At 38.1% G+C, this 16,603-nt stretch overlaps 1 protein-coding gene across 1 annotated transcript; it reads left to right on the forward strand.

Moving 5' to 3' along the window:
* The first annotated feature begins 680 nt into the window (after window positions 1-680).
* On the forward strand, window positions 681-15,526 carry dapk3.L (death-associated protein kinase 3 L homeolog). Its single transcript, NM_001095995.1, is given in 8 exon segments — window positions 681-820; window positions 4,903-5,263; window positions 10,081-10,210; window positions 10,293-10,341; window positions 12,057-12,083; window positions 12,224-12,376; window positions 13,733-13,778; window positions 14,300-15,526. Coding segments are annotated over 8 exon segments (1,359 nt in total). The 5' UTR covers window positions 681-758; the 3' UTR covers window positions 14,831-15,526.
* The last annotated feature ends 1,077 nt before the right edge of the window (window positions 15,527-16,603 follow it).

Raw genomic sequence — 16,603 nt, forward strand, 5'->3', positions numbered from 1 at the left:
TGATGGTCGGCCCTAAGTACATGTAAATGAACTAAAACACCAAATGCAGATAAAATTGCACAAGCAGGGTTTTATATACCTTTTGCATTTAATTGCACTCCTGTTATGAAAGAAAGACCCCACAGATAGCTCAATTAACCCCAATGCTCCCAAGCAGCAAAAGGCACAAAAAAAGCAGCAACGCAGGAAAGTAATTAAAAACATTGGAGTGTAAGAAGCCAATAAGTGGCAAGATAAGAGTTTGATGCTCCCTGATAATCTAAAGCATGTTTAACTTCCAATGGGACGTTCAGCTCTTTTATTGTAGCCGGACAGCCAAGAAACTCCCTTCAGCCCCCAGACACTTCACTAGAGTTCCGCACAGCTAGGTATAAGGCAGACAGTGAACCCCCGGTTGACCCCAGTGAAAAAAATTAACAAATTATCTGCTACCTTCCACATTTGTCTGCCTATTACAATTATAATTTGCTTGTCTATTCCCTGAATTACGTCAGAAATACTTTTACAATTGTGGTTTGCATGTACATTTATGGATAGGATAGGGACCATTCAACAACTGCAGCCTTAACAAACCATGACGAACAACGCATATGGCTACGCCTCTTTACTTCGCAGCCAGTCAGCTTGCGTCCTGGTGTGGGTTGACGTCATTGCACAGGCATTTCGGTAATGGGAGCCAGGAAATACAGAGGTGGGGGTTTGGGAGCGGTAGTTGGTTCACAGAAAACGACCAGAGATCCCCTGTATTTTGTCTGAAAATGAGCGGATTCCGGCAGCAGAATGTCGATGACTTTTATGAAATGGGAGAAGAATTGGGCAGGTGAACATTGTGGCGAATTTTCATTAGCATGCTGTAGCTATAATTTCTTTTAATGTGTAGTAATTTGTACTACCTTACCTTGATGTAGCTCTAGTTTTAGATGTTTAATAGTGTCGTCTTGAAAGCTTAAGCCTATTGAATGTCATCTGCATATTAATGCCCCAGAACCAGCTGCTGTATGAAATGATTCATATACTCTCTCTCTCTCTCTCTCTAAATCGATAGAGCACAGTGTTTGTCCACATTTTTCATTTCAAGGAAACCAAAATTTATTCTGGCAGGGAATGAACTTTGCAACCCTGGAATTTGTTTTGAATTAATTCACAATAATTTTAACTGTATTAAAGGTGACCATGGGAACTAAATGTGTGTCCAGTCCCTGTGGTCAGCTTTGTCTGCATCAAGAGGAAAACTGAGGAGGACAGAATGATCCTGTCAATGTGTCTAATGCTGTGTCCTGTCTGGTGCACATAAAGCAGGGACAGATTGTATTCGAAAATTAAGATGAGACACCAGCTTCATCACTGTACAAGAATAGTTTATGTTAATTCAAGAAGAATATACATGTACAAACTGTTAATCAATTTTTGTAGTCTATATGGTTGCTTGTTGACCTGAATTGGATGTTTAGTCTGAATACCAATAATAAGACAACCTTGTCAGCTGCAGACTCTATACATGTACTTGTGTAGTGCCCAGCTGATTGAGTTTTCAATTTCAGTTCAGTGCTGTCAAACTTCTATGGTACCGAGGGCCGGAATTTTTCCAATCTACATGGTGGAAGGCCCATAACGGAAGCCAGTGTTAGCCACTCCCTCTTTTTAGACCACACCCACTTTAAACCACACCCATGTTACCGCAAGACCATGTCCACATTAATAGCACACCAAAAAACCAAATGGTTGGTGCTCACTGCAGGGATCAGGGCTGGAACTAGGGGTAGGCAGAGCAGGCAGCTGTCTAGGGCGCCATCATTGAGGGGCGCACTTTTTTCAAGCGTTTATTTAATAATTTGTTTCAGTAATCATGGTCACCCAGTTGGGTGGAATCCATCTCTTCCCCTTCTCCCTCTTGCCGGCAAGTAATAGCAGAGAGCTGGTGGGCTGCTTGGTGTGGCTCACTCTCACTGCTCTTAAGGTGGCCATAGACGTAACAATTACGATCTTTCTTGGAAAAGATCTTTCCAAGAAAGATAGTTCGTTTCAATACACACGTGTAGAGCTGAATCGTCAGATATACAGGTAGATATACGGCAAAAAACAATAGAATTCTACCTGTATCTGACGATTCAGCACTAACAATGGGCGATGTTTGGGTCCCTTCAAAGGCACCCGATCAAAATTTTCCGTCCAGCCCGATCGACGAGCCGACCGATATCCAAGTCCTCTGCCGATATCGGTCGGCTCTTTTCCCACCATACACGCAACGAATATCGGACGAAAATTCGTTTCGTACGATATTATCTGTGCGTCTATGGCCACCTTTAGCCTTGCACAGTTGCACTGAACTGAAGACATTCTTTCTGTTACTGTAAAGTGTGAAGCTTCCTGCTGGCACAGCCAGGTACAGATTTGGGGGCCATATGTTTGCTGTTGCTGCTGGGCGCTGGCACAGGTATATAAATACTTGGGGGCAATATGATGTGATCAGATTTATTTTTGGCTGCTGCTGACACAGGTAAAGATTGGGGGCAATATGATGGCTGCAGGAGGGCTGTATGATGGATGGCTGCTGAGCTTGCTTGCACAGGTACAGGGGCAGTAATATAAATGAAAAAGTGTTGTACATTTTCTTGCTTTCTTTATTTTAAAAACCATCGGAGGGAAATGGTAATGCAGGACAGGGGGCACTGAGTGAAGCTCTTGCCTAGGACAAGGACTACCTTGTGCCTGCCCTGGCAAGGATGTCACTCATGTGTGAAAAAAGCTAAGTCATATAAGACATAAATCCATATGCCTCCTCCTCCCCTGTGTATAATACAGTACCCCATCATATGATTAAACACCTTAGGGGCCACTAACAATAATTTTCAAATGCTAACAAACCCCCAGAACAAATACCAAAGTATGAAACACACAGGGAGCATAGGGAAGACAGAACAGAGCAGGAGACGGGAATCAGGACCAGTCTAATATGTACAACATACAGTGACACAGTGCTGGTGCCCCATTAGCATTTTGTAAGTGTGAACAGGTGAACAATGTGGGCAGTTTCAGTCTGGGTCTCAGGTGTGAACAGTACAGGTATTTAGGGGAGTGAACAATAGAGGTGTCACAAGTGTGAACAATACAGGGGGATCACAGGTGTGAACAATACAGGGGATTAGTCTGAATTTGAGGTTTAGACAATGCAGGGGCCAGTTAATCTCTGTAGTGATACCTTTTAAATTTTACGTATGGTAAACAGACAGCAGGCAGACTTCGGCCCGCGGGCCGCCAGTTGGAGAGCCCTGAATTATATGAACAAATCCTAGCTTCAGCCTAATTGCAGAGCCACCATCAGAAATACTGGGGCCAAATATGCTGTACAACTAAATGACCAGGCCCATCTGCCTGTAAACTGCACTTTGGATCAGATATTGCAGCAATAAAAGTAATTAAATAAAATCTTTGCTGTCTAAGCCCACACTAGTTTAAAATTAATTGGGCGCTCTGAAGATGACCAAGACTAAAATTACTGATTTTATGGCTTGTTCTGCCTGCTTTTCTACCATTTACACAGCTGTCTCATTTGTTTTTTGACTGTGTTTGATATCTCTGTCTCACATCCTTTCAGCTCATGCAAACAAACAATGCATGGCAACACCTTCTAAAAGGGACAATACACTCCCTTGTTCAAAATGAGTATAGTCAGGGCTTGTGCTGTTTTGTTTTTTGACTGTTGTTTTAATCACAAAAAACTTTTTTATTGTTATTTATTGAGCTAAACAGGACAATAATGAAAACTAAATGTAATACATGTTTGATCCTTGCAAGGTAAATTATTACATTATAACCACCAGCCATTTGTAGAGACTGTTTTGTCTTACAGGTAAGCAGGAGTCCATTATGAAGGGGGATAATTTGTGCACTGGTTGTCTTAGTATCCACCTCACAAGGAACATGGAATAACTTCAGTTTAAGCGCTAAACTTCTCAGGAGATTTTCATTAGATTTTGTGGGTCAGATTTTATCTGATCTTGTCATGCAGCAGCACAAGATTTTGTATGAAGCAATGAAATCAGATCCCTCATAGCTGTAATGTAATTTCAGATCAGATAAAGTCAGATAGAATCTTTAGTTCATGCATTTACATCTGAGGCAACTTTGGGTGACTTCAGAAAACAAAGCACTACGAGTGCCATGCCACCGGCGATTTAGTTTCTAGCCGGCGGGAAGGCATTGAGGGGAGATTAGTTGCCCGAAGAAGAGGCGATTTGTTGCCGGGCAACTAAATCTCCCAGAATCTCCACGTGCGTCTCTGTCCTAAATGTTTCATGTAGTTTACCCATTAGAATTTTGTATCAGTCTTGTTATATTTTAATCCTTGTGGCTACGTCCAACTTGTAGGATGCATTTTGTAGGTCCTACAAAATCTCCTGTGGAGTTTAGCACTAGTTCAAGAATGAACAGATTTCATAATTAAAACACCTGCCAGTATGTTCAGCATAAACCCTATTCATTGAGATCATGATGAACAAATGGTTATAAGTGTGAAATATTGCCATATTTTGTAATGAATTTCTACCTGATAATTATGTTGCCTGACATTTTTGAAGATTAATAAACATCCCTAGAGACCCCATACACTTTATTATTGTCAAAGTGGTTGTTTACTTTTTACATCTTCCTTGGTTACTGATGGTTAATTATCAACAAATACAGCTATTGCATAAGTGCTTAAATTGCCTCAGTCAGCCCTTTCGATCATCCTTGCCTACAAAACAAAATCAACATTAGGGGCAGTTAACTTGTGTAGCATTTTTAGGGGCATTAATGATCAAATTATTGTTAGTAGTTAGGAGGGGTTCTCATCAAGTACTGTTCATGAATGTGCCCTTAATGTCTAAAAATAATATCAGTATTTTATATTTATTTTACTAGCGGGCAGTTTGCAATTGTGCGGAAGTGCCGGGAGCGTTCTACAGGTGTGGAGTATGCAGCTAAATTTATTAAGAAACGCCGATTGTCATCTAGCCGCCGAGGTGTGAGCCGAGAAGAAATTGAGAGGGAGGTAGACATACTAAGAGAGATTCAGCACCCCAACATCATCACCTTACATGATGTGTTTGAGAATCGCACAGATGTGGTCCTGATACTTGAGCTTGTTTCTGGAGGGGAGCTTTTTGACTTTCTGGCACAAAAGGAAAGTTTAAGTGAGGAAGAGGCAACCATGTTCCTGAAGCAGATACTTGATGGTGTTCATTATTTGCACCATAAGAATATTGCACATTTTGACCTTAAGGTATGTCTTTATCAGCTCTTGCTTGAAACTCTTTTACAGGGTAACTTTCCTGTATACCTTGATCCTCACCCACTGATTACAACAACAAGCAAGGCCATATTTACCGTAGAGGCACTTGAGGGCCCATGTCTAGGGCAGCAGCTTTAAGGGGCGGCCTTAAGGTGGCCATACATGATGCAATTACGATCTTTCCCGCGACCATTGGTCGTACAAAAGATCTTTCGTCCACTCTACTAACTTTAAGAGCAGAATCGTCACATATGCAGGTAAAAAAACAAAAATAATTCTTTAGCTATACCTGACAATTCAGCTTTAACGTTAAGATTCGTTCAGACTCCTTACAATTTTCAGTCCTAGCCGAATGAAGAGACAACTGATATTCAAGGCTTTTTACCAATATTGGTTGCCTTGTCTCCAACCACACACGCATAGATCATCGTACAAAAGATCTTTCGTACGATAAATATTGGTATATGTAGGGCACCTTTAGGGTGCCTTTATGGTGGATTCAAAAAATCTCCCTAGACCACCAGCAAAGGAGCAGGGGGTAACTTGTTCTTTAGTGTCAGTGAAGGGGGCAATTTGTTCTTTTGTGTCAGCAAAGAGGGCAGGACTACAACCCTAGTAATAGGCTGAAGCTGGAGCATGGGTGGGATTTGTTTAAATAAACAAATGTTGGAGCAAGGCACTCTAGCAGGTCACTCATAGATCAGACTGATTATAGGTAAAAGTAAGAAAATTTTATTTATATAAACATCTCACGCCTGACGCATTTCATGTCACTAGGACACTTAGTCATCGTCTTGATTGAACATTGACAAACATGTAAAGCTAAATGAGGTGCGCTATCTTATAGAATGGCAATTATCTAAAAATGAAGAAAAACCTCGATAGTGTGTTAACCTTTAAGCAAAAGGTAATATGCGCTGAGAACTACTCACAGGGAATTTGTGGAGTGTCAAACAGTTAGGAACCTGTGATCGCTTCAGTATCCTGACGGAGTCGGTCTCATCTGTTGTGTACCGGACAAAGGTATTCAAACGCGATTTGTCCTCTGTTGGTGGCGGTCCTCTGTTGGTAGCGGAATGCGAATTTCCGGAGGAATTCTCTGTGGCAGGACCTGTCACGTCGCTTATCTCTGGAATCTTCAGTAAATTGAGAGCTTCTATAATTTTTATGATTATAGAAGCTCTCGATTTACCGAAGATTCCAGAGATAAGCGACGTGACAGGTCCTGCCAAAGAAATTCGCATTCCTTCTCATAGTCCATCTGTCAGACTGCGGACCCGACCAGCTAATCCACCTACGAGGACTGCACCATCGGACCGCTACCAACAGAGGACAAACCGCGTTTGAATACTTTTGTCCGGTACACAACAGATGAGACCGACTCCGACAGGATACTGAAGCGATCACGGGTTCCTAACTATTTGACACTCCACGAACTCCCTGCGAGTAGTTCTCAGCGCATATTCCCTTTTGCTTAAAGGTTAATACACTATCGAGGTTTTTCTTCATTTTTAGGTAATTGCCATTCTATAAGATAGCGCACCTCATTCAGCTTTACGTGTACTTACAAGTGGATAAGTGGATCCATATTCTTGGTGCAGCTGTTATCCCCCCCCCATTCCAGCTAGCGCGGACTTCAACCTCCTGTACCTAATTGACAAACATGGGTCACTATTTAAAGGTCAGAACACCAATCACAGAAGAGGGGAGTGAAAACACACAATGTGTGTTTACAATTTAAAGGGATCACACACCATATTATAGGGAATACACATATCAAAAGCACGTTAAAAGTACACAAATATTGCTTTATTTACCAGCTCACACAAGGTCACCCATTCCGATTAGAAGAAAAGAGGTTCCACCTAAATATTCGGAAGGGGTTTTTTACAGTGAGAGCTGTGAAGATGTGGAATTCTCTCCCTGAATCAGTTGTGCAGGCTGATACATTAGATAGCTTTAAGAAGGGTTTGGATAGCTTTTTAGCAAGTGAGGGAATATAGGGTTATGGGAGATAGCTCATAGTACAAGTTGATCCAGAGACTAGTCTGATTGCAATTTTGGAGTCAGTAAGAAATTTTTCCCCCCTCTGAGGCAAATTGGTGAGGCTTCAGATGGGGTTTTTGCCTTCCTCTGGATCAACTAGCAGTTAGGCAGATTTAAAAAAAAAAAAAAATCAAAAGGTTGAACTTGATGGACGTGTGTGTTTTTTCAACCTTACTTACTATGTATGTTACAAATGCAAAAAGTACAAAAGATGAGATCTTAATGCATAATAAGATCAAAAAACATTATAAGAAAGTTTATACAAAACATTGTAAAGTAAACCATTTTGTTAAATATTATATAAATAGAATGATGTGTAAATAGATAAAGAGATATATGAAAATGTATATGTCAATATATGGTCATATAGTATTCCAATATGGATGTAAAAATATGTAAATATGTATAAATATCAATGAGTGGACATAAAAAGAGAAATATGTAGGTCATCAACCTCTTGATCATAAACATTTTTTAGGGTTACTGTGGTAGTTATTATTGTAATTATTATTACTGTTCGTTTATTTATCTATTTGTTAATTTGTTCATTCAAAATAGGAACTTCTCCTTTTCCAAAAAACGTCTGATACTTCATTACATGCCCCAAATGTGGCACACAATATGTTGAAAAACTTCAGGATGCCTGAGGGAAAGAGTCAGAGAACACATCTCTAACATCCAAAATAAAAAACCTACAAATGTATCAAAACACTTTTTGTCTTGTAGTGGAGGAAATTTGGATGACTTCCAAATACAAGGGATTAAGAGTGTCGCAGCTTCATATAGAGGTGGGGACATGCTACAAAAAATTCTCAAACGTGAAGTGTTCTGGATATTTACCCTCAATACTTGGCTACCCAAAGGCACAAATTCAGATTATGATGTGTCTTGCTATTATCATTAGAGAGATATATATTCAATGCTTTGGGGCATGTATTTTCGCATTGACACAGAACACACCGGCACAACATGGATAATTCTAGCAGGTTTAACCTTGCTCGTTTATTGCGGATGCAACGTTTCGGGGCGTGACCCCTTTCTCAAGCATGAGAAAGCTTGAGAAAGGGGTCACGCCCCGAAACGTTGCATCCGCAATAAACGAGCAAGGTTAAACCTGCTAGAATTATCCATGTTGTGCCGGTGTGTTCTGTGTCTACGCTGTTTTTGAGGTTGCCCAATTCCTCTAACATCGAGCACCTGGGATTCGTTTGATTTTGGACGGCCAGGGTGTGTTTTTCTTTTTTGTATGTATTTTCGCATTGACATATATCTGTGTCTTTACATTCCCTGTGAATATTTATTCCTTTTCTTCAAATACATTCTGTTTTCTTGCAGAACATGTATTAGACTTACGTTTTTTGGAAAAGGATATGTTCCTATGTTGAATGAACAAATTAACAAATAAATAGATAAATAAATGAACAGTAATAATAATTACAATAATAACTACCACAGTAACCCTAAAAACTTTTTGTGATCAAGAGGTTGATGACCTACATATTTCTCTTTTTATGTCCACTCATTGATATTTATACATATTTACATATTTTTACATCCATATTGGAATACTACATGACCATATATTGACATATACATTTTCATATATCTCTTTATCTATTTACACATCATTCTATTTATATAATATTTCTTATAATAATGTTTTTTGATCTTGTTATGCATTAAGATTTTTTCATCTTTTGTACTTTTTGCATTTGTGTACTTTTAATGTGCCCTTGATATGAGTATTCCCTATAATAGGGTGTGTGATCCCTTTAAATTGTAAACACACTTCGTGTGTTTCCCCTCTTCTCTGTGATTGGTGTTTTGACCTTTAAAACTGACCCATGTTTGTTAATGTTCAAGCCTATGACTAAGGGGCCGATTCATCAATAGTCGAATATCGAGGGTTAATTAACCCTCGATATTCGACTGGGAACTAAAATCGTTCGACTTCGAATATCGAAGTAGAACGATTTTGCGCAAATCCTGCGATCGATCGATCGAAGGATTTGAATCCAACGATCGAAGGAAAATCCTTCGAACAAAAAATCACAGGCAAGCCTATGGGGACCTTCCCCATAGGCTAACATTGACTTCGGTAGGTTTTATCTACCGAAGTAGGTGGTCGAAGTATTTTTTAAAGAGACAGTACTTCGATTATCGAATGGTCGAATAGTCGAACGATTTTTACTTCGAATCGTTCGAATTCGAACGAATTTAACCAATTCGATGGTCGAAGTACCCAAAAAATACTTCGAAATTCGAAGTTTTTTACATTCGAATTCTTAACTCGAATTTTGTAAATCTGCCCCTAAGTGTCCTAGTGACACGAAATGCATCAGGCGTGAGATGTTTATTTGAATAAAATGTTCTTACTTTTACCTATAAACAGTCTGATCTATGCTTGACCAACTAGAGTGCCTTGCTCCAACATTCGTTTATCTATACACGGATTGTCCGCTCCCTTGAGCTGAGGGCTCAGGCCAGTCACACCTGGATCACTTATTCAACTTGGTGAGTTTTTCCATGGGCAAAGTCTTATGCTTAAATGTATTTATTTGGTATTTGTTTAAACCTTTTTTTTTCTAGATTTCCAAGGTTGTTTCATGCACATTTATATCTATATCTCTGGATTACAGTACATTTTTATAGCAAATTAAAATTAATAGCGTTTAAATGGAAAACATAGATTTTAAGCTGTCTAGCTTGCAAGGAAATTGTTGGTCCATTATTCTGTTGATCTACTTTTTGTTCTGTTACAGCCAGAGAATATCATGCTTTTGGACCAGAGTTCCCCCAGTCCAAGAATAAAACTCATAGATTTTGGAATTGCTCACAAGATAGAGGCTGGGAATGAATTCAAAAATATCTTTGGAACTCCTGAATTTGTAGGTAAGAAAGACTTGGAAGATGAACAGAATGTTGTTATTATCCAAGATTCTGATTGACTATTTTACTTCTTCTTGTACTCCAGCTCCAGAAATCGTAAACTATGAGCCTTTGGGACTGGAAGCTGATCTGTGGTAAGACTGCACTTGTGATATTGAAAGGGGTGGGGGGCGTTAGATGACATGGAATACCAAGGGGCTGCTGCAAGAAACAACTGCTTCAGGGAACTGACATTTTTTAAAAAAATAAAAATTTCAGTTGAAAAAAAGTTAATATTTTCATCTGTAAAAACTGTTCTAAAGTGATACATTAGATGGTCCTGCTAAAACTAATCCCCCAGCTTTTATAAGTGATACAATATTTAACATTCCTACAGCTGATAAATGTATATAACTAATGTAATAAATTGCACCTGGATTACCACCAGACTGAAACACCACTTTTGTTTGCCAGAAAGACTTTTCTAAATTTCTTTACATATTTTATTTTTGACTGTTTTTCCAAAATTGGAAAAGTTTAATGTTCATGTCTCTGGTTTTTTAGTCTTGCAGCTAATCTAGGGTTAATTGGCTGGCATCTTCTACATCAGCGGTCCCCAACCTTTTTTGCACCACGTACCAGTTTCAAACCAGACCATTTTTATGAGGACCGGGGGGATGTAGATGCATTTCAGGCTTACCACAAAACTGTCCAAACAGTATTTTGGTCCTTTTCACGAACAGTAGAAAGCTTCCTGGGCTTCGCACAGCTGTTGTCATGGCAATGGTGTGTGAGGGAACTGGGATTGCAGGTAATTAGGGCCTTTTTCATTGTTTTTACAGTTATTATAGACTTAAACTGGGACCAGAGGTTGCCCAGTTTGACACCGTCCCCGGCCCGGTGTGCTTCATTGTTTCAGGAGTCAGGACTATATATGAACAACCAGACAGATACTGCTTTCAATAGCAATTGCATTTACAAATAATTTAAAGAAATTGAACATTTTTATTAACATTTATTGGAAATGTAGTTAGAATTACATTTTCTTTTTATCATGAAAAAATCTTTTAAGCAATATAAATAATTTTACTATTCAGTTAATTGAGAAAAAACACAGCCACCCTTTTACTACAGTCTATCTGGTGTCTTGCTATGACTTGCCAGCTAAGTATTTTCCCTGACCTGTTTGTGAAATGTAGAAATTTTATATCCAGGTTTAGTCAATGGCATATCAAGCAAGTGAAAGGACTGTCCCCGATCATGGAATTGGATGCAATCTTTCACCAACATATACTGTTGTAGGGAGTGACTAATGAATTGCATAATGATGATAATTTTCTGTAATAATAATAATAATAATTTACAGCTTCTCTATCCCTCAATAGTAAGTATGCACCAAATCCATGATTTAGTTTGGGACTTAATTCAGTTGCTGGACTCAGCAACTTTAAAGTAGAAGCAAAGGTATAATCACTGAGGGGTTCCAAGTTGTTGGTTATCCCAAGTGATTCTAGTTGCTTAATTTTTTTTTTGTAAACCTGCACCACCCAAGGGTACATCCAACATGCAACATTTTTGTTCTGTTGTCTCAGCCATTCTTTGAGCACTGACCAGGTTTAGGCATGGTTGACTAGATTTACTCAGGGTGGGGGTATTTAATAACTTCTTGGTATTTGACAACAGCCTGTGTGCCCATAGCCTAAGAAGATACTTTCATTTATAGAGTGTGTTTGTTTATAACATAAAAAAAATAACAAACTCTAGGCTTTCATGTGTGAGCATTAGTCAAGTAGGAAAAACATTAAAATAATTTAATGTGCTAAAGACCGTGGTTATCACATATAAACTATATTCGTTTTTTTCCTTGCAGGAGCATTGGAGTTATCACTTACATTCTGTAAGTATGTTATGACCTGGAAGGTGTCAAGTACAGCTATCAATGTCTTTCCATTAGCTGGTGTATACTCTGTAAGACATATGCAGAGAACATCACTTTTTTTTCTCACTCTAAAGCCTTTAAAACTGTCTTTTATTCAGTCTCAGTGGAGCATCACCATTTCTTGGAGACACCAAGCAGGAAACGTTGACTAACATTTCAGGTGTGAATTATGATTTTGATGAAGAATATTTCAGCAATACCAGTGAATTAGCTAAAGATTTTATTCGCCGGCTGTTGGTGAAAGATCCAAAGTAAGTATTTAATCTTTTCTTAACTTGACAAAGGGCCTGCGTAGCCCGAAACGTTGCCTATGGCATTTAAGTAAAGGTTTACAAATTTTTCAAAAATACCGGAGTGCTGCTGCTTTATTTGCTTCATCTTTTCTTAATGTTCTTGCTAGCTTTTGTTCTGCTTGAAGACAGAACTGATAATATGGGACAGAATACTTTTTTTTTTTTTTTTTGATTTCATGTTAAAATAAATCCTTTCCATTTCTGGCACATAGCATAGCAACATTTCTGGGCTCCATAGGCATTTATATAAATAAAGAAGGGATAAGATGGTATACTTGGTAAGGTGAGATTTTGGGGAATGAAACTGCTGGTTTGAGAAATCATGCAACTGAGGCTGTATAGCAGGCTATACTACTATAAAATCAGGCTGAATTTGTGTTTGCTTTAAACCATTAGGCACATACCTCTTCTGTCTGCCTACCCCAAGTTCAGGTCCTTCTGTAACTGGTACATCGGTGAGAGCAGGGGAAATTTGTGTACTGACAAATGGGTGGAAGTGGTTGACTAGTGGAGGGTGGCAAAAAGCACATTCAGCTTCAGCCTGGCACTGCCACACTGCATGCAGTTTAATAGAATGCGTGATTGTTCACTTACTTGGATAAATCGCAATCTGCTCCTGATGTGGTTCAGAGAATCATGAAATATTTAGATGTATTGGTTCCCAAACATTAACCTTAGAGCTAAACTGGATAGAAGATTTTGTAGGACGCATCCTACAAGTCAGATGTAGTTGCATGGGTCAAAATATAACGGAACACACCAAAAAATTTAAGTGTTTTAAAGCAATGAAAATATCATGTACTGTTGCCCTGCACTGGTAAAACTGATCTATTTGCTTCAGAAACATTACTATACGTCATATAAACAAGCTGCTGTGGAGCAATGGCAGAAATTTAAAAACGGCTTTATGGCACAAATTAACTAATGGATAAAAGATAACACAATTAGACAGACAGAGCTTATTGCTATCTGCTGTGTAACCTAACCCTTTTCTCCTTTGAATGGTTGCCCCCATTGCTACACAGCAGTTTATTTATATAAACAATAGTAGTGTTTCTTAAGCAAACACAGCAGTTTTATCAGTGCAGGGGAACACTGCATTATATTTTCATTACTTTAAAACACTTATTTTTTGACGTTACTGTTCCTTTGAAAAAAATATTATGTATAGAAGCATGAACAAAACATATAATCCGACCCGATTTACATTATATGCTGTTGCATGACAAGATTTTGTGGATCAGATGTAATTAAGGTAGTCGATTTTTTTTTAAAATAAAAGGCAAGGCTGAGTTATATTTCTTTTTTCCTTAGAAAACGAATGACCATCGATCAGAGTTTAGAGCATTCATGGATTAAGGTGAGAAAAAAATATACCATCAGCTTTCTTCGGTCATGTAATAGTAATATTCTTTATCTTGTACACTAAGTTACAGGGGTTTAAAAAACAAGTTAAATTCTACCCCTCCAAAATGAAAGTCTAAGCAACTTTTTATTTGTAAATTATTTACAAATTATTTGTAAATGAAACTGCTTATGAAACCAGTGTCTGCTATTCTTAGCACTCGCTGCTTGTTCTGACTTTTGAAACAATGTTAAAAATAGTAACAAACATATGAACCGATATTTTAGATTTTGCTTCCAAACAAAAATGTTACACAGCATATCAGCACTAAAATGCTTAAAGAAATCCTCAGACCACCACAAAGTGCAGTACATGTTTAAACATAAATATATAATTATATATACTGTTGATGTGATAATACATTGTATCCTATTTGCAGTAAATTGTATAACTTTATTTGGGTTTCAGCAATAAAAAAAAAATCTAATTTGTTAAATTTTATAAATTGTAATATAGATTATATATTTCATCTGTAGGCTATCAAGCGCCGAAATGTCCGACATGAGGACAGTGGAAAACGCCCTGAACGCCGTCGCCTGAAGACTACACGTTTAAAGGAATACACAATAAAATCACATTCTAGCATGCCTCCAAATAACACCTATGTGAATTTTGAAAGGTTTAGCCATGTATTAGAGGAGCTGGGAGCAGCAGAAGATGCACTTCGTGAGCTTCAAAAGAGTCAGGCCACCTCACGCGAAGACCTGTGTGCCTTGCGCTCTATCTACGAGGAAAAGGAAAGTTGGTACCATGAAGAGCAGGAAGGTGTTGGGCGTCAACTTGTAGGGCTCCGGCAAGAACTGCAGCGCAGAGAGAGTCAGCGTCGGCAGGTACAGGAGGATTTAAGGGGAGCTATGCTTAGTGCCAATGCTTTGAAGAGAAGGTTTGGTAAATTGGAAAATAGATATGAGGCCCTGCAGGCACAATTTACTGCAGAAATGAGCTTTGTGGAAGATTTGTTAAAAACTGTGGAGAGAGGTGAAGATGGATTAAGAGGAGTGTGCTGAAATGTATATGTTTCTTTCCCCAATAACCTCTGATTATTCTAGCCCTACTATTTAAAGACCACAATCTTAGCTGAATTCCTTTTATGCTCTTTTCACAAGTACATATTTAACCACTTTTTGTACATTCAGGGGCAGATTTATCAAAATGTGAGTTTAGAGCTTAATAAATAAAAAAACTCACGGATGTTATGTGCATTCTTGTGGGATTTTTAGAACCAAATTTATTAAATAGTGAGTTCTAACTTTCAATCATTGATAAATACAATTCTAAAAATCCCATAGGAATGAATAGAAGTTGCCGAGTTTTTATTTATTAAGCTCTAAACTCACATTTTGATAAATCTGCACCTCAATGTTAGCATGTATGGATAATTTTAGGTCTGTACATTGGTCATTTACAGACCAAAATTAGATTTTCCATATGAATATCTATGCAAATAATGTGGAGTAGGCCCCCATTCCTAGTCCAGAGCACTGGATTTACATCAGTGCACTTTATGTACTGTTATCAGATTCTCTTTGAAATGCTTAGGCTCAATAATTCTGAATAATAGAATCAAATTTGCACCTTTTCAAAAGAGAAATAGCAACAACTTAAGACTATGTAGATACATGTGTTTGAATAGTACACCACTGTATTATAACTCACAATTGCCATTCCACCTAAAAATAAAGGCTTAATATCCTTCAGCTAAACTTTTTTAGTGTATTTGTCTTACAAGATAAATGTAGCAATATTTTGGATGTTACAGTCAGCTTAATACAAAAAGAGCAGTTCATAGAATATTATGTGTTTCTTGAAGATTGCACCCCTCACTGGATATTAACCTTAACCAATGCCAAACTATTGAACAACTTGAACAGTCAGTTTAAACAAAATGTATTACTCCACTTTACGTTTGTAATGGAACTGGAGAGTGGGTAAAAGCCAAAAAAAACTAGCAATACCGAAGCAGTAAGGGCAGATGGAAAGGGTGTGATGTAAGTGCACGTTAGGTATCAAACTTGAAAAGTTTAAACATGCCCACTAAGTTCGCTAAGTGCGATTTCTGAAGACTAATACTTTTCATGCCATTTTAATCTATTATTTCAGCATAACTGTTGAGATGGGCATTAAAGCCATGTGATGGGAAAAGTGAACCCCTTTAAGAATAATATTCTGCGAAATCAACACTGTGAAACAATGCATTAATATGTTTGCATAACTCAAAGTAAGGTACTTCCCATAACCTTCTCTGACACGTGGGTGTAGTATTATGACTCATTTATGAAATAATTTGTTCTCAATACTATTGAAAGTACATCCAATAAAAAGTGATGTTGACATTTCAGGCAAGCCCTCTACTGTGCAATGAATTCTGATATAATGCATAATTGATGGGTGTAATGACTGTACATCAGTCCTGTATAGTAGGCTGACACAGGTGCCACTATATTACTTATCCTGACAATACCATGTTTCGTACTTTGTGGAGTTTTTGGATAGGCCCTTTCCTGTTTCAGCAGAATAATAACCCAATTTATAAGTAAGGGCTCTAAAGAATTGCTCTGCAGAGATGCATAGTGATTTACTCTACTTTAAACAACAAAAAAAACCCCAAAAGGTATGTCTTTTCCCAGGAACATCTGAGTACTGGGGTGTTTTCTGAAAAAAGATTTTTAGTGAAGCAGTATTCAGTTGTATGTAATTAAATTAAATGTGAAAAACTGGCTGTGCAAATTTGGGGTATCCTTGTAATTTTGCTCATTTGAATACATGTAACTGCTCAATAC

This window comes from Xenopus laevis, chromosome 1L (genome assembly GCF_017654675.1).
Source record: "Xenopus laevis strain J_2021 chromosome 1L, Xenopus_laevis_v10.1, whole genome shotgun sequence".
NCBI classification, from domain to species: domain Eukaryota; kingdom Metazoa; phylum Chordata; class Amphibia; order Anura; family Pipidae; genus Xenopus; species Xenopus laevis.